This window comes from Aptenodytes forsteri, unplaced genomic scaffold (genome assembly GCF_000699145.1).
Source record: "Aptenodytes forsteri isolate BGI_AS27 unplaced genomic scaffold, ASM69914v1 Scaffold55, whole genome shotgun sequence".
Lineage (NCBI taxonomy): Eukaryota > Metazoa > Chordata > Aves > Sphenisciformes > Spheniscidae > Aptenodytes > Aptenodytes forsteri.
This window is the reverse complement of record NW_008796063.1, coordinates 12505498-12523852: the sequence shown is the minus strand read 5'-3', so window position 1 is coordinate 12523852 and position 18355 is coordinate 12505498. Positions and strand designations below refer to the sequence as shown.

The 18355-nt window shown below is 58.2% G+C and overlaps 1 protein-coding gene across 1 annotated transcript; it reads left to right on the top strand.

The window, feature by feature from the left end:
- Positions 1-1791: 1791 nt before the first annotated feature.
- Positions 1792-2634, top strand: LOC103905066 (heparan sulfate glucosamine 3-O-sulfotransferase 2). Its single transcript, XM_009286633.1, has one exon. It carries the CDS (start codon positions 1792-1794, stop codon positions 2575-2577), a length of 786 nt encoding a protein of 261 aa, XP_009284908.1. The 3' UTR covers positions 2578-2634.
- The last annotated feature ends 15721 nt before the right edge of the window (positions 2635-18355 follow it).

Sequence of the window (18355 nt, the reverse complement as noted above, 5' to 3'; positions counted from 1 at the left end):
GCTGCTCTGTACTGGACATGTGTGGGTGCCTCACGTTAAACATACAGGCTCTGTTTTAAAAAAACCAAAACACTCCTGGAGGCACTTTTCACAGTTCCCCATTAGACTCTCCCCAGGCAGCTCCTGACTGTGCCTCCCAGCCTGTGTTCTGCTGCACAGCTGAATCCAAACCAGTCAGTTTATGAACATGAGCCACCAACTTGCGCCGCAAAGTGGGAAAAGTGGCAGATGCTTCTTGTTCTTCTTCAATGAACATAATTGCAATAGAAGGTGCCCTTCCAGCCTGTGCCTCTCCCTGAGGGGCTGGGGCAGGAGGGCAGTGGCCCCAAAGCAAGCACCTGGCTCGCCGCGGCACTGCTGCCGCGAGGGCTCCTGCGTGCCTAGAGCTGTCGTGGCGGCAGCACACTCCCCGGCGTGCATGCTGGTGTCAGTCAGTACCCGCAGGGCGCTGGCCTCATCCTGGCTGCCGGCGCTCCCTGCCCACTCCAGCCAGGCGCTCCCTGCCCCACTCCCTGCCCGCTCCCTGCCCGCTCCAGCCAGGGGACTCCACTCCAGCCAGGCGCTCCCTGCTCCCTGCCCACTCCAGCCAGGCGCTCCCTGCCCCACTCCCTCCCTGCCCGCTGGCGCTCCCTGCCCACTCCAGCCAGGCGCTCCCTGCCCCACTCCCTGCCCGCTCCCTGCCCGCTCCAGCCAGGGGACCCGCGGCGCCATGAATCTGCCTGAGATGGATTTGATAGTTTACTCTAGTAATACAAGACCAATTTATAAATCTTTCTATCCCATTAGTTTTTATTTGATTTGGATGTTCACATGTCAAAGCAGATGATTTAATTAGTGCTAAGCTGGGCTGCAGGGATGCTACATTTTCCCCCAGTCTGGTGCTCCCTCCCTGGCCTTGCAGCCCAGCTCCCTGTGACAGAAACAGACGGGTGCATGCAGGACCCCATCTTGGAGCTACTTGGCCTGACCAAGCCCCCGGCAGGGTGGGCGATACCCTCATGGGCACAAGCCCATATCCCTGGACAGCCCCTTGCTCCTGGGTCCCGCTGGAGGAGCAGCACAGCACCTGGGGCTGCATCCATCACTCCCCACAGCTTCTCGTGGCAGTGCCACCCCCCAGCCACCACGCTTCTGCATCCCAGCCCCAGCAGCCTTTGCCCTCACTGGGCACAAGGGTTGCGTGCAGGCAGCACTGATTTCCTGCCCACCTCCAGGATGAAGGCAGAAGGAAAAGGGGACTGTGCTCCCGGTGGGTGCTGGAGGCCAGCACCCTCCTCTGCCTTGGGCACGGTGCTCACTGCGGTGCCGGCGGCACGGGGAGTGCGGGAGCCAGGGTGCACCGTAACGTGACTGGGGAGGAGAGACGCCACGTAATTGCAGTAATTCTGGAAGGAGCTGCTGTAATTTCTTTTGCAAATGGCAACTGGTCTAGGAATGGGGGATGAAAGGCTGAGCACAGGCTCCAGCAGAGACTGTCTGCTGGGTAATGCGTCTGTGCCAGCGACTGGGGCGGGTGGCAGGACATGCTCTCCTTCCCGGCTGCAGACTGAGCTCCGGCGCTTTCCTTACATTGATAATGACTTTACCGACAATGGGGATGGAGCAGACCCAGCTGCCGTGCAGCACCAGGGTGCCTGGCAGTCTGGCCATGCCCTTGCCCTCCGTCCTGCCTGGCTCTGCCCTCCTCGGGAGCTGAGCGTCTCTGCTTGCTGCTGTGCTAGCAGGGCTGCCGGTGACCCTGTCCTCTGCGCGGGGGGTCCCCTGGGGCTCGGATGGACCCAGGAGACAGTCATGGCCAGGGGCTTTCTGCAGCACTGCAGCAGGGAGCTGTGCCTGCCTTGTCCTGCCTTGTCTTGCCTTGTCCTGCTGGGAGGGGACACCACGCCAGCCCCACACTGTGGACAGTGCCACACCTCACCTGGCTCCTTCCTCACCATCACCTTCTACTTCACTTGCAGGAGCCTGATGCCGCGAACGCTCGACAGCCAGATCACAGTGGAGAAGACCCCCAGCTACTTCGTCACCAAGGAGGCACCGCGGCGAATCTTCAATATGTCCCGGGACACGAAGCTGATCGTGGTGGTGAGGAACCCCGTCACCCGGGCCATCTCAGACTACACGCAGACGCTTTCCAAGAAGCCGGACATCCCCACCTTTGAGGGGCTGTCCTTCCGCAATCGCAGCCTGGGGCTGGTGGACACGTCCTGGAATGCCATCCGCATCGGCATGTACGCCGTGCACCTGGAGAGCTGGCTCCAGTACTTCCCCCTCTCCCAGATCCACTTTGTCAGCGGGGAGAAGCTGATCACGGACCCAGCTGGGGAGATGGGCAAAGTCCAGGACTTCCTGGGCATCAAACGGGTTATCACGGACAAGCACTTCTACTTCAACAAGACAAAAGGTTTTCCTTGCCTGAAAAAGTCGGACAGCAGCGGCTTGCCTCGCTGCCTGGGCAAGTCCAAAGGCAGGACTCACGTGCAGATAGACCCCGAGGTGATCGATCAGCTTCGGGACTTTTATAGACCTTATAATATCAAATTCTATGAAACAGTCGGGCAGGACTTCAGGTGGGAATAAGCATCTGGGAGCAGAGCTGCGGTGATGTGAGGCTGCCGTCTTCCATGAGGGGTCCCAGGGGGGCTGGAGCCAGGACCTCCCGGCCAGCCCATCCTGCCCAGAATCCATGAGCAGAGGCAGGCAAGGGGCTTCCCCAGCCCTCGGGAGGCTGGGATGCTCCAGGGCAAGCTGAGATGGGGGAAGACACAGCGTCCTGCCACAGCCACCGAGGGATGAGTGCCCAGCAGACGCTGCCCATCCCGGCAGGTCAGCGGTGCTGTGGCTTACTCCGTGGGGTCCCATTCGCTTGTACTGCCACACGGTCTCTGGGGCCACGGTGATGGCCCCGTCTTGCAGCCCATTTGCAGGCTGCTCCAAGGCACATCCCTCCTCTGTGTCCCAAAGCAAACTGGCACTCCTGGACACCCCCCGACTGCAGGCAGCGGCCGTGGGGCTGTCCCCGCGGGGCCGTGTCCCGCTGCGGTGGTGGGGTGGGCAGAGCTCTGACCTCTCCGCTTTGCCTTTCGTCACTTAAGCGCAGTGTGTAACCATGAGGACAGTGAGATGTATCTGCTTGAAAAAGAAGTCTATGAAAAATGTTGTACCGATATTTTGTCCTGTGAATAAAGCACAGAATCCTGCTGTTACGGGTACTTTAGTGGCACTAGTTTCCTTGTTCAGCATGTGATCCCTTTGTGTAAATAAAAGCGGCTACCACCGGTCCATATGCATGGGCTTTTCTTAGGGCAAGGCTGGGCAGCCCCATGCTGCGCTGCTGCCCATGCAGTGCTGCAGGGGGGCCGTGCAAAGCCCCACTGCACCTGCGTGTCAGGCGAGGCAGCGGGCATGGAGCTCGGGGCAGGACAGCAGGTCGGCACGGCACAGCACGGTGAGTAGGGGACCTGTGGCACAGCCCTTCACAGGGGTGGCGGCACCTCTCAGGGGTGCCAGAGGACCCCGGGGTTAATGTCACCTCCTGTCAGGCGCCGGGGGGCAGACACCGCATTAGACACAAGCAGCAGTAATTTATGGTTGAACTTAATGGGCTGTTCTGTAGGAGCCCACAATTACACTGAAATGTCAAGTGCTGCACGCTTTGCTAGATGGCTCCCCTGGCCTGTGCACACCTCCCGTTGCATTAGTCATGGTTGTCCTTCGATTTACCTCCCCGGCAGCTGCAGCCGGCCCCTGTGGAGGTACTGAACCATGTGCAGGCTCTGCAGGCAGCCCCTTCTGCCCTGCCTCAGCCGCACAAAGCAGAGCAGCACTTTCAGCCAGGCATTGGGGACATGCCTCAAGGTGCACATGCCCCGGGCAGCTCCTACATAGTCTCACCCAGCCATAGCATGACCATGCCTGCTGGGAGCTGGAAGCTGCGGCACCTTCTCCAAGCAGGGCTGGAGCAGAGCCCCCCCGCATCTCCTTGCTGCACCCCAGCCCTGCTCCCTGCGGGCACACCCTCAGCACCAGTCCAGCCGCTGGTCCCCAAACCCGGCCAAGCCCTGTGGCACTGCGGTGTCCAGCAGTGCACAGGCAGGCGCCCCTTGCCTCGGCTGGGTCAACCCCATCGCTGCCCCTCCTGCGAGCACCGCACCTCTCCCCACAGCTTGCTGAGCTGATCCCAGGACCAGCCGCCCTCTGACTGCTGGCGCATTCAGGGACAGGGAATTCTCCCAGCTCAGCATCCTACCTGGAGCTGAGATTGATGGGCTGCATCCTTGGGCGCTCGAAGCCAGGCGCAGCATCACTGTGCTCCTGGCTCAGCACTGCTGTGCTCCCAGATCAGCACATTGTGAGCCGCTGGGGCAGCCGGGGGCTCACACAGCTCCCGCAGGGCTCAGCTGCAGGGATGAGCTGGTGATCACCACACTGGCACAGCCAGGCAGCATGGGGTCCTGGCCTGCCAGGGGAGTGCCCGCTCTGTGGATGCACACACATAGCTCAGCCCATCCTGCAGCAATCCATCTTACGAACCTGTTAGCAGGCCCTGTAATGAGCACAACTGTTCATGAATATCAATAACTGCTCTTGTTGGAGTGGTGTTATTTGCCTTTCCAAGTGCTGGACTGTTTGAATCATCTATTGATTTTCGTAGGAAATCTCAGGCATTTCTGTCAAAGGTTGCAATTTACCACTAGCATCTAAATCTCAGTCCGAGCCTTCAGCCTCTCCCCCATGCCTGCACAAACTGGTGTCGATGCCGTTTTGCAGCCAGCCTCTCCCCAGGGCAGGGAGCAGCCCAGGAGTGGCCGGACGGCCTGGGAGGGTCCCACCGTATTTGCCAGTGCAGCATGGGTGCTGTGGCAGGGCCGGTGCTCAGGGCACTGGCGGCTGTTAGATCCCCACATGCTTGGTGGCAGAACAGCCCAGGGTACGACAGGGCAGGGACAAAACCCCCTTCCTAGGCCAATTCCACCCGCTGCCAGTGCAGAGCTGGGCACAGCGAGGGCAATTCCTGGCCAGCCCTGCTCAGACTCGTCCTCCGGCGGCTCTGGGGCCATGGGGAAAGTGCCTGGGGAGAGTGGCAAAAGGGTGGGGGGGTCCTCCCAGGGTGGCTGTGACCCAGGAGGGCACAGTGTCACCCCACGGTGTGGGAGACACAGGCACCCCCCCGGAGCTAGTGGGTCGCAGAGGCAGGCTTATTGACACGTTTCACTCTGAAACCTGTGCTTTCTGCCAGGGATGCACAAGGCAATCGCAGAACAGGGGGAATCAGCCTGAGCACAGCTTGAGCAGCTGTTTGGCTCCACGCACCTTGGGGACACGCTGGCATGGGGGCTGTGACAAGCACCCAGGAAAGGGGGCACGGCTGAGCAGGACCAGGGGCTCAGTTTTGGACAAGGCTGCTCCCCACGCCTTGCGCTCTGGTGCTCCCTGCACGCACCACAGGCTTCCCTAGGGAGGGGTTGCTGGAGACCCCAGGCGATTTGTCGATGTGTCCAGAGCACCGTACCGGCAGGACCAGGGCACAGGTGACTGTGGGGAGCCACAGCCCCTGGCACCCTCTGTCCTCTGGCACAGGTCTGGGGGATGCTTCGGAGCGATGCACGGTGGCTGTGTGGGGATGCAACACAATCATGGACCAGTTTGAGAGGCCTTACTGGAATTGATTACTGCCCAGCGAGCTCTAATAGGAAAAAATTGGAGGTAATTAATGGACATCTAATAGACCCCTTTCTGCATCTCTTCCACTATCATCCAGCAGCAGCCACAGGAGCCACAGGGGGACCCAGCAGCAAGGATACCCAGAGCCAGCTGTGGGCAGGCGGAGGGAGAGCAGGGGATTAACGGCCATCTACAGGAAGACAGGATATTTTCTTGTATGATTTTTCCTTTAAAGGAGAAAAACATTCACAGTGAGACTCACGAATCCCAGCCTCGTAGTAGAAAAGCCATTTCCAATCCACTCCAAGGAGGCAGAATGTGCCAGGATAGATTGATCCCCTTGACAATACTGTATTAGTGGGAAATTAGAGCTGGAGCCTGAGGAAACCGCTGCAATATCAAACAATTACTTTGCATTTGTCCTTACAAATGGAGGGAGCAGAAATGTGCTTAAATCAAGTATTAGATTTCTAAAGGGTAAGCAAATGAGGGCTCAGGAAGGGCTGTACTGAAAATGCTTACCACATCAGGAGCTCTTAAAACACAGCTTAAAAAGTCTTGGAGTAGATAAATCTGCATTCTGAAGAGGCAGGGCAGGAGGTTTGGTAAGGATGTGGAGCAGCGCTGGTTTGGTGATGCCAACACCGAGCAGAGGGGCTGCCAGAAGAAGCTCCCCCCCTCGCCAGCCTGGGTCCTCCTGGTGGTGAATGCCCCCAGCCCAGGGCATGCGGGGGGCCAGAGCCACCGCTCTGGCCACGAAGCCCAGGACACACAAAGTGCCTCTTGCCGGCTCCTACAAGCCACACACCGTCCCTGCCTTGCTGCCCCAGCCTCCGCGCAGGCAGGGGCCGCGCAGCCTCCAAGCGGGCAGAGGCTCCAGGTGAGCAGCCCAGGTTCCCTGCGAGCGGTGGGCAGGCAGAGCCGGCGGGCAGGGCTGTGGTGCTGCCCTCGTTCTCAGGACAGTCGCTCACATCCACACTGCAAACAAGCAACACATCTGCTGAGCTCCCCAAGCACGGAGGCTCTCGGTGAGCACCACGATGAATCGCTGGCCTCCTCCCCCGAGAGCCCCGAAATGTCGGCAGGTCCCACCAGACACAACGGTACGATTTCAAGCGAGCCGGCGTAGCTGGACTAACCCCCTCCCAGTGGCCAAATCTGCTCGGAGCTCTGGATTCATGAGTGCCGTGAGATCTGGCCAAGGCGCTCAGGGTCGCAGTCAGGAAGGGAGGAGAGCCATTGCATGGAAGAGTGGGACTGGCTCAAGGTCCAGCCATGGTGTGTTTGGCAACGCCTAAACCAGAGGATGGTTTCCCGCTGCCCAGGGAGGGGGTCTCTGGCACAGCCTCCCCGGCTGGGCAGGGATAAGCAGCGGTGCTCGGCGTGCCAAGATTGCCACCATCACCTGCGCGGAGCAGGAGGGTCCCAGTGCAGGGCCGTGCCCGCGTCCCTGGAGGAGTGGGGATGTCAAGGGGTGCGCATTGGGGTCTTTCATCGTGGCAGTCAGTGACCATTTGCATCCGCCTACAAAACACATGGTACGGCCCTGAGCAGGAGTGAGAGACACAGTGCAATCACGGGGAATCAGCTTTGTGAAAAGTGTGTCCTGCGTTATCCATCTGCCGCCCTGAGTGGCTCCCACACCATTAGACAGCCGTAACAGTCGGAAGGAAAACGCTTTCTTAAGTGCAAACTTCATAAGCCAGCATGTAAATTGTAACAACCGCTGTATAATTTTTACTGGGCCGGAAGGTATGCGACCTAAGGCAACTATTTCTTTGTAAAGGGTGACGGAGAGCCTCGCTAGAGCGCACTGCAAAGCCTTGATGAAAGTGTCCAAAGACAGAAGGACAAGGGGACCTTTTGCTGACCTGATTAACATGTGTGCCAGGTTCAATGTGCTGAACCCAGCTTGCCCGCAGAGGAGGGCTGGGCTGCAGTAACAGGATGCCAGAGCTGGAGCTGAGCACGCAGGGACACAATGCTGCCCTGCAGCCACCATGCTGGCAAAGGGGCTTGAGCTGCCCATCACCTGCATGAACCCCCCACGAGCTGCGGGCAGAAAGCAGTGCAGAGGGAACATCCCAGCCCCAAAGCTCTCCCTCCCGGCGGAAAGCCCCAGCCCACACATCTGGCAGGAGCACTTGGTGTGCCTGGGAAGCTGCCATGGCTTGCACAACACAGCTTGCACATGGCAAACAAACCCCTCACACACTTGCTCCTCCTGCTTGCTCCTCTGAGGAGCCGCAGCCACCGGGTGTTGCGGGATATGGAGACGGGGCTCAGCACCCAGACAGCAGTGGGACCCCAAAACCGGGAGCAGCAGAGGGGCTCCGATATGGCAGAGGGGCCCCAGGATTGCTGATTGCCCTCCCCAGCAGTGCAGGGACAGGCAGGGCGCTCGCCTCCCTGATGGGTAATTGCCCGGGAACGGACACTCTCTGCACAAACCCTCATTCCACTGCTAGGTAAATGCCACCAGCTTCAGCTGTGATTTTCTAACGGCAGCTGCAGAGTCACAGTGGAGCACGAGGAGGATGCATGCCAGCTGTGCCCACACAAAGCAAGCCTGCAGCCACGCTGGGGTGACCCACAGGATTCGTGCCCCACCAGCAAAGCCAGTAGCACAGGCACAGGGCGCTGGCTACACCAGGAGGTGCCAAGAGACACCCACCGCCGATCGGCAGGAGGCTGCATGCAACCATGCAAAGCCATCCCTGGTGCAGCACGTCCCGCAGCCCCAGCTGCCCCAGCAGCACAGCCACGGCCGTTGCATGCACCATGTTTTGATCGGTTCACTCAGGCTTGAACCCAGGAGAGCAGCTGTTTAATATTTATCAGCTCATAAATACTTAAACATAATGAATGCAACTTAAGTGGTCCCTGATTCTGTTCAAGCTAAAGAGCTCTTGAGACGCACTGGGTCAAGGGAAACCTTCCCAGGGCCCATTTACATCGCTGGCAAGTGCCCTGCCTTGTCCCGCGGAGAGTGGAGCAGCCAGCACATCCCCTGGAGCCGCGGCACTGCTCCTGCCCAGCAGCAGCCTCTTATCCCCAAAACGGCCCTGAACACCCCCTCCCCAGTGGGACCATCCCAGGACGCCCAGAGACATTAACTTCGACTTAGCATCTGCGTTAGTTATTTATCTTCCCTGTCTCCTGATGAGGAGATCCTGACCCCAGGCGTGAGCTGCCCTGGGAGCACCACAGTTATTCTTTATAAGCAGGCAAGTGCCCGGTGGCCCTGGCCAGGAGGAGCTGGCTTGGCAGCACGCTCCCTGCCAGCGAGCTCGAGCTGCAGTGCTGGACCGGCATGTAAAATTAAGCCCAAGTATTTTCAGTTGCACAAGGAGCATCATTCATCTCTGACCAAGGTGGGATCACAGCGCTGTGAGCACCGAGAAAATTTGATTAACTTCTTATTAATTAATATGATTCAGTTTCACTGCTGGCTCCATGTTTATTGGTGGCAGCAGGGATGGGTAATGCAAGCAAGGCCCTGGGAGTGGTGGGTGGGGGCAGCCCTGCAGTGGGGGAGCCCCAGGCCCGTCCCACCACCGCGATGCTCAGGAGCTGGACCTCCATCTGGTGTTGGCTGTTACGATCCCCGCCATGGCCGTGCCTCTGCACCGAGCTACACACATTTCTAACACACCCTCTCCCTCCACCCAACACGGAGCTAGGCAGCAAATAAATATGATCATTAACAGAAACCTCTAACCCCTTGGAAATGATTAATGCTCAGGAAGAGCTGGGATGCTGATACATTCAAGTAGGTCAAGTTTCCTCCTATTATTTTATCAGGCTGCAGCAAGGGACAGAAACATGCTGTCGGCTGAACCCCTGGGCTCTGTCACTGCTGCCCAGGATGGGTACAGCTGTGGCATCACCCAGCGATGCCGGCACCCACTGCCTGGGCAACACAAAACACGGGTTGCTTGGGGTGCCAGCTCTGCGCCCGCAGTGACTCCGGGGCCTGCAGGCATCCCTCTGCAGCACAGGTCCCACACACAGGCTCTGGGAGCTGCACCCCGCTGCGCATCCTCCCCTTCCCCAGCGGGAAACCTCCAGCCTTTCCTGGCAAAAGCATCTCCACTGAGCTCCCAGGAACCACCAGCCTCTGACCCCTGAATCTGCTTTCTTTCCTCCCAGCCCCGCCGTCCTGCCCACGGGCACTTGGAGGGGGGGCAGGCAGCTGCCCATGGGCACCGTGTCCCCTGCCTGCCCGGAGCACAAGGGGGTGGCAAGCTGTGCAAAGGAGGAGCTGGCGTCTGTTCCTGAGGCTGCCAGCCGAGCTGCTGGTGCCAGCCTGCCCGCCTGCTCTCCCAGTGACTTGCCACCGCGCACAACTGATTAACACGTTTAATTCGCTTTGAAAGTTTTCCAAGTTCTTCTACAAGCTCTGCTCAGTGCTCCAGCAAATAGGAGCATGTAAAAATGACAGGACCTGATGGTATCAATACTGCACTGAAGTCCAGGCATCACTGCATAATTCATTACCTGACAGCTAATTAGCCCGCTGTCCAATTAGGGTGACTTCTCTGCAGCCAGGGCTCAGGGCGCAGGGGGGGGGCTGATGCTTGCTGGCTTGCAGGCGGCCGTGCTGGCGGTTCACAGGGCCCAAGAGGATGTCATCTGCCACGTGAAACTGCTGCCAACAGATGGTGGTGGGTGCCGTGCACAGCGATGGCTGCGAAAGCGCCTGTCAAGAGCACTTTAGCACTGACTGAGGAATGACGCTCCTTACCTCCTGCAAGAACACTGATTCCTGCAGCAGCCCCGAGAGCCCCGACGGCACGGGGTAGTGTGAGCGCGGCCAGAAATGGGGGGGGGATGTGCCAGGTGCCCCAGGGAAGGCCACATCTCACCAGGGCATGCAGACAGCACTGCCTGCTGGCACAGAGCCCTGCTTGGCCACGGGGTTGGTCTCCAGCTCGCCCGGCAGAGGCTGGCAGCAGCGGCCACGGCAGGCAGCAGCGGGCAGGCTGGCCGCAGGATTGCTGCTGCTGGCCTGGGGCGGCCGCCAGCTCCAAGAAGGGAAAGGAAAGCTGGTGTTGAGCTCACACCGCATGGTGCTGGGTCCCCGGCCGGTCCTGAGCCACGGCATGAGGCAGGTCCGTGCTGGCACCCGCAGGGTCAGCGCTGTTCCCTGTTAACTGCAGCCAGCTCCTGCAGCAGGCACAGCCGTGAGGATAGCAACCCTGACTCCTGCACGCTCCGGTGGCTGGCGATAAGGACAGCTTAGGTATAAATATTTACCCAGTGATTGAATGGATTCAACTGAGTTCATTCCTATTAGAGGATCTGTTAGTAATTATCTGAATACATGTTATTACCTGGGGACCTATAATCTGCCACAGTAATGAGTTCAAGTGGCTCATGTGGCATAATAAGCAGGAAAGGGAAGGTGGGAAGGAGCCTGCTGCAACCTGCAGCAAGGGCAGGGCAGGGCTCAAGGACAGTGGAGTCGCTTGGATTCAGGGAGCTGCCGCCGGTGCAGTAACACTGCGGCCGTGGGACATGAGCTACTGCTTCACCTCCCTGAGCAGCGGGTCAAGGGTGAGCCCTGGGCAAGGTCCAGGGACAACTCACCGAGCTCGGAAAAGCAAAAAGAAGCTGAGGCTTGAGTGAAACTGCTGCTTCCCCGTCCAGGCATTGCTGCAAGGGATGCTCTGCAGGATACAGGCCCTGTGCCGGGCACAGGATGAATCCTGGCTCTACAGGGCAGCCCTGGGGGCCAGCTGGGCTCTGCGCCCCCGCAAAGCCGGGCTGTGGCTCAGCAGCATCGTCCCGGTCCCGCCTGCCATATCGACTCACCCTACAAACTTGAATTGACTTCATGTGACTCAACTAAAATAAAATAAATAAAGAGTAGGACACGAGGCAGAGAGCTTATTATCCTACTGCAACTGTTATTGACACAGCTGGCAAGGGAGAAAATTCCCTCCTGAGAGACGTGTTCAGGGTCTGTGTGCGTCTGCAAAGTGCATGGTCCACACTGCCGTTGCCATTTGGCGCATGTCCATCCCCGTGCACCGTGGGGCACGGCAGCTCTGCTCTGCAGGGTGGGGAAGTCTGCAAGAGGGTTGATGCCCTAAACGGCAACACAAGAGGAAAAGTGCCCAGGAGGGATTGAGATTAACTACTCTGCTGCTAATCCCGTGAAGGATCCAACCTGCCAGCTGAAGTGAAAGCCCACGATCCATCTCTCATTATCACACACACCATTTTCCCCTCGCTGCCATGCCACGCTCTGGGCAGCTGGGCTGCCAGCACCCGGGCTCACATCCCAGCTTCGTGGCCGGCACCGGGGAGGATGAGGGGTTTGAGGCCCCGTTCAGCCTGGCTGAGGGTGACCCCCTTCCCCCAGGGCAGGGCAGGGCAGGGCCTGGCCGAGCCCCCAGCACATGGGTGCCTGCTCGCCTCTCGCTTGCGGGGTGCAGCCGTCCCCAGTCACCCGCACCCCCTGCAGCCATCCCCAGTCGCCCACACCCCCTGCAGCGGTCCAGCCCTGGACTCACCGTGCCTGCCGGTGAGAGGCTGGCGAGTTCAGGCCGGGAGAGCTGCAGCCCCTGCTTTGGGCAGCCTCATTTGCTCATTAATTGTTCAGCGCTGGAGAGACACAGCTTGGCGAGGTGGTGAGCAGAAGGCGCAAGGGCTGAGGGGGGTGAGAAGGGGGTCCCACCACAGACCTTACCCTGCCACGGGAGCCCCGCTCCCCCTGAGCACTGCCTGCGGCACCCACCGTGCGGGCAGTCCCGGGCCCTCGCTCAGCCCCTGCGGGGTTCGGGCTGTCGGGGCTCAGGGGCTTCCCGGGAGGGAGAGGGCAGAGGTGCCCGTCCCCACGGGAAAGGGCATCGCTGGTCTCAGGAGACAGGGGCTTCGGCCTGTACTCCTCCTCTTTACACAGCTCCTACCCTCTCCAACCTTCCCTGAGCACTGGCAGGTCTCGCTGGGTTTGTGTATTTTAAATATATTTCTTTATTTAAGAAATAATGATCCGAGACCAGCAGATAATCTCTGTCCCATCTCTGCCCACTGCAGTGCTGCCATGTGATACTACTGTATTTAGTCACGGTGCTGTTATGAGAGCAATACAGTCATTAAGCTCTAATTTCTAAAACAAAGATAAAATTACGTGATTAAGATCTAATTAAAGTCTAACTACCAGCACCATGAATCAGTTCAGCACACAGTTTAATGGATGTCTTTTGAAGCCATCATGCATTTTGTTTCCTTCTGTGGCTGGTGATTTCCCTGCAGGGACTGGGTTTGCTCAGGCTGATGTTTGCTTTCGCTGTTTCTGCTTTGGCTGGGGACCACTAAAAATGTTTACATGTGAGCTCGGAGCTCGGAAATCCATTTCTAACCAGACAGAAAATTTCACTTGACAAGCTCGTTCAGATATGTGTCTCTGCAGAAATAAGTGGAGTGGGGAGGGTTCCTCACGCCGGCCCCCAGCCCCAGTCTGGGAGCATCATTTCAGCAATGCCATGTGCTTTGGTGCAATTAGCACGAACCGCCAGCACGTTGGATGGCTCGGTGCCGAGGTGCCTTGTGGCTGGAGCTGTGCTAAGTGCCATTAAAACTCTCCTTGTTAGGAAAAAAAAAGCAAACAAGAAAACCTCCCTCACAGCTCTTGGACTGTTGACTCCAAGGGACAGCGCTATAATAATTTTGATGGAGAGTATTGTCATTTTCCTTTTTCCCAGCAAAACATCTCCTCTTGATGTCCCAGAGCTGCCTCTGCAAGATCAACACAAGCATTTTAATGCCATCGCTCCTGTGGCCGCAGCCTGCCAAGGCAGACGTGCTGCCAAGAGCTGCCTCCCCTAGAACCAGCAGCCGCTGTGCCAGCCAGCAGCCCTGCACCTGCCGGACATGCCACACTGTCACCGCCCTGGCTTGGCCACGGTGCACCGCCAGGCCTAGCACGGGCACGGGCTCTGCCAGCGGCACAGCACAATCCCCCCTCCTCATTGAGCACACCAGCCTGGCCCTGATGAGCCCATCCTAGAGACCCTACCTGCTCCCGCCGCCCTCCACGGGGCCGGACGGCACGCTCCCCACAGGCTGTGTGCTCTCCGCGCTCTCTGCACACTCTGGTTCCATCCCAAAAGGCAGCACCTGCAAAATACTCCTCATTTTTCAGAGCCAGCCCTGCATTTATGGAGCTCAGTGGGGGAGACGTCAGAGCCGTGTGGCTCCTGGCAGAGGCAGCGGTGCAGCCTGTCCCCGGTGACAGCAGGAACTCAAAGCCCCTCCAGCTCCCGCCAACTTCACTGCCAAGACCTGAGGACCTGCCCGCACCCTGCGAAGCAGGTCTGACCCCAGACATGGGCAGCCCCCGTCCATCCCGGGGGCGCCAGGCTCCCAGCCCAGCCCGCAGGCAGGCAGCGATCCCACTATGAGCCAAGGCAACTATGGCAGATTCCTCTGCACTGTGTTGGCCCTGGAGGATTAGGAGCAAGAAAAGCTTATCTTGACATGAACCCAAGGAAGCCCGATGGGGAAGGCCTGGCAGAAGTGCACATCTGCATTATTAATGCAACAGCCACCCCTGCTGCTCGCCGCAGCCCGGCCACGGGAGCAGCCAGAGGGATCATCCCTCCTGTGGCCTCGCAGCCCCGCGGGAGCAGCCGGAGGCACACCAGCACGGCTGCCAGGGTGGTTATGTCTCTCTGACCAGCCAAGCACTGCAAAACCCGTCCCTGGAGGTCCCTGCAGTGATCGTCACCATCTGGGGCAAGGTGTACTGCACCTGCAAGCCAAGGTGGAGGCTGCCACCCTGCCTGCGGCGCTCCCGGCACTGCAGAGGTGGGCAGCACAGCCCCTACACCACCAACCGCTCAATGGATTAATTACACCCACAGGAAAGTTTAAGATGAAGACAGCCCAGTATTTCCCTTGGGGAGAGTACACAGTGAAATGACTTCTTCCCTGTTGCTCACATGTGTGGGATGGATAGAAAAGGGTGTTGGAGGGAAACAAGACAAAGAAAACTTATAGCCCAATTTAGGTTTGTTTTGTTGCCTTTTTTTAGTAGAAGAATGCCTTGTTTTCCCTGCAATGACACATTATGTGAACACGCATCCTCCTGGGGGTAGCTGCAGCTGCAACAGGTATCTAACAAACTGCTAAATGGGAAAGAAGAATTCCATCATTAATCACACACTGTGAAATGAGGTAGTTCTCAAAATTGCACCCCCATATAATTGTTAGTGGATACAGACAAGGAGCAGTAAGTCAGGGTAATGTTCCCCAGATGACTCAGACAGCCAGAGGAGATAAAGGACTTGAAATTCAGGAGTGCTGCTGGTTTACATCATCAGACGGATGAACTTCCTTAAAATGCTCGTTACAACACAGCGGGGCTCAAAACTGGGTCATTCCTTTTAAGAACTGGACAAACGCATCCACTTGGCTATGTGAAATATGAAATACCGGCAAGACAAGCCTGGGAGGGCAGGTGGGCACACGGTGCCCGTGGACCTGCTGCAGGGGAGCCCGGTGCCAGTGGCTCTGGCTGGAGCAAAGGGGCCGCAATGAGCCTCCAGGTTGATTCTGCTTCCTCTTGGCCCTGGGGCCATCACCGGGGTACTCGGTGCCGCCGGGAGGGTGTCTGGCTGGGCGCTTTACCGGCATCGAGCCAAGGCACTCGTGCTTTTCCAGCCACCACAGTCGCAGTGCAGACGGTTACTGTCACCCGGAGCAGAACGGCTCACACCACAATGATGATTATTTATAATGAGGAAACGCCAAGGAGCGAGTGGGGTTAGGCTATTCCCCAGCCAGCTGGCACAGCGTGCCTGTGCTTTCAGGAGCGATTAGCAGCTTTGGGTGCTCAGCTTGAAGCAGTTTCTAAGGGGCCTAATTTTCGGAGAGGACTCTCCAGAGAAACGGATTCAGGACACGCAAGTGGAGCCCCGGGAACTGGAGGCGGTGGGGCAGAGTCACTGAAGGTGTGGGGAGAGCGTGGGGACAGGACCACACCACTGCAATTCCCAGGTGCTAGCAGGGTGCCCGAGATGCTGCGCAGAATGACAGCATCTTATTGCCAATAAAGCAGATCCAAAATAGTGTGAGACACCATTCTCAGTCTCCTGCCATTTCCCCAGCCCAGCTCTGTCTGCGGTCACTCAGCTTTGCCAGAGCACCGGAGCCACCGTGGCCCTCGTGCAGCGGCTCATTCACGGAATTAGTGAAACGTGAGCTGCAAGCGGAGAAATAAGAGGGGACAAATTGCCAGTGCTCAGAGTGCACATTACCGAACCTATGATTAAGACATTTCATGCCTCCAAATAACAGGAGTGCGTGCACCGCCGGCCACGTCCCGGCAGCAGAAGTGCTGTTGACTGCCTCGGGCTGGCCAGGCTGCACGCGAAGCAGAGATCTGTAAAGAGACGAACTGCGGAAGTGAAGGAAAACATGGGGCTGTATTTTACCGGCTGCACAGAAGACCTGCACTTCAGGCTCTGCATAATGAGCCCACAGCGCGGCCCTGGGCAGGAGGCATCAGTGCCTCTTGGTGGAAATCTCCTCATTTTTCCGCTAGCTGCCCTGGCTAATCCGTCTGCAAAGAGAGCTGAGGCACCAGTCCCGTGCCAACAGTCACACCAGGCTCAGATGAGTCCCACTGCCACTTCTCCTCTAGATGGTGCGGGAGCCAGGGCATGTCCTGCTGTCTACATGCTCCTCTCCAGCTGTGTCCACCAACACCTGCAGTGAACGCCTGTGGCTTTGCAGGGGGCTTGGGAGGGGTGGGAGGTACCCGGCCGGGAGGATGCGGGGGGGCTTGCCCAGCAGCGAGTCCCACCGGGATGCTGCTCACGGGCACAAACAAACGGCCAGTGTCGCATCACCTGCACCCTGCCCTGCCAGCCCCCAGGCACCACAGCCAGAGCGGACCCTGTCCTAGGGGGAAATTAGATTGGATGAGACAATTTGTTCATGACAGATCTGTGTTGGCTGTTCCTCGTCCCCTTGTTTACTCCTAGGTGCTCACAAGCGGTTTCCTTGTTTGTCAGCTTGGCTGCAGTTCCTCGAAACACCCTGTGACTGCCAGCAGAGCGGTCAGTCCCTGATGCTGCAGCTCCTGCCCTCACTGCTCATTAGTGGTGGGCTCCCCTCACCCTTGTCACCAGGCAGTGAGGGCTCAGACATGGCCATTAATGAGCTTCTGGCTGCTCCAGCTACTTGCTTAAATTAATTTGGGCCAGGCTGCTTGAAAACACGTGGTTTAGCTGCATAGTCCAATCTGGACTTTTCCCATCTCCTTGGGCTCTTTCCTCGTTGCAGGGCTGGTGTGTGAGTGTGTGTGAATGTGGGCAGTGCTGCATTGCGTGTGACCACCATCGGTGGCATTGGTTCCCCTGGTTGCATGCAACTGGTTTTGGGTGGTTATGGGAAGCACGGGGGGTGGGGGTTTACACCTGGCTAAGCCAGGAGGAGACAGACTGTCATGGGATCGATGAGGGGAAAGGAAGGGAAGAGCATTGGCACTGGAGGCGCGGGGCAGAGGATGCTGTGGGACAGCCACAGGGCTGCGCCGACACCGGCACCCAGCACCCCTCCCTGCCAGCTCGGGCGGGACGTAGCTTACCTCTGCGCCAGGACGGGGGCTGCCAGGGGCAAACTTCAAAAGGGGGAGAAAATGCTGTTTCTCTGAGTTAATATTCCCTTGCGGATCTTGTTCTCCTCATTATTCTGGTCGTTACTAGCAACAGCCCTTTAGTACCCCCCCAGCCGCTCGTCACTTGTGGTTCAGCAGCTGAGGGAAGGGCTGAGTGCAAGAGGCTAATTTATTTTCTTTTAGTGCTTCTCATCCATGGCAGCCCCTGGCTGCTCCTCACCACTGGTAACCAACTGGAGGCATTTCAGATATTTCTAATATACGACAGCAACTGGGAAACAGAAATTACCCTCTCTGAAATAATTCCTGAGACAGATTTCTTTTGGCACTTTGCAATAGATACGCAGAGGAGATGAGGGCTGCATGTACTAGCTTGCCTTTCCTGAGCAATTTATTAGCCCCACCATCTGTTTAAGACCTCATTTCTTTCCCCCAAATAAATGTACCTCATCGGCAGAAATGGCATCTGCAGACATGAAGAAGCGGAGGACACAGCGAGGGCCTGTCTGACTCTGCCGTGCTGCGCAGCACACCAGCCCACTGGGATCTTTTGCCACAGAGGGCTTTGCAGAGCCGGGCTCCAGCCTCGTCAGCGCTCAAGCGGTGCTGGTGGAACATGGTGGCCCCGCACAGCCCGGTGGCAAGGACCGACGTTGTCCTGCCCCCACCCTGGACCTGCCTCTGGCTGCCGGGCATGGTCCTGCCCCAGAGCCCCAGCCCCACACCAGGGCACCAGGTGAGTGGGGCGGTGGGGCTCGTGTCCTCTCCTGCCCCAGCTTGTCCTGCCCAGCTGGCTCCCTGGCTTCATCAGTGAGGAGCCACCAGCATCATCTCATGTGCTGAGCCCCTGCTGAGATCCAGAGCGGGAGACAAACGATCTGCTTAGGATGCGCTGCCTCCACTCTGCCTGCTCAGCCCAAATGAAATTAAAATATTGACAGAAACAATTTCCAGGGGGAAATTGGAAAAGTTAGCGGCAGTGCCGAAGCCGTGCAACTCCCGCTGGGCGCTCAGCAGCCACCAGCCCGGCTGCCTGTCGTCTTCCTGGGGAGCGTGGGACAG

Bases quoted from the DNA above. Each gene is read 5' to 3' on its own strand.
- LOC103905066 (XM_009286633.1), top strand. From the start codon at position 1,792: ATGGCCAGGGGCTTTCTGCAGCACTGCAGCAGGGAGCTGTGCCTGCCT.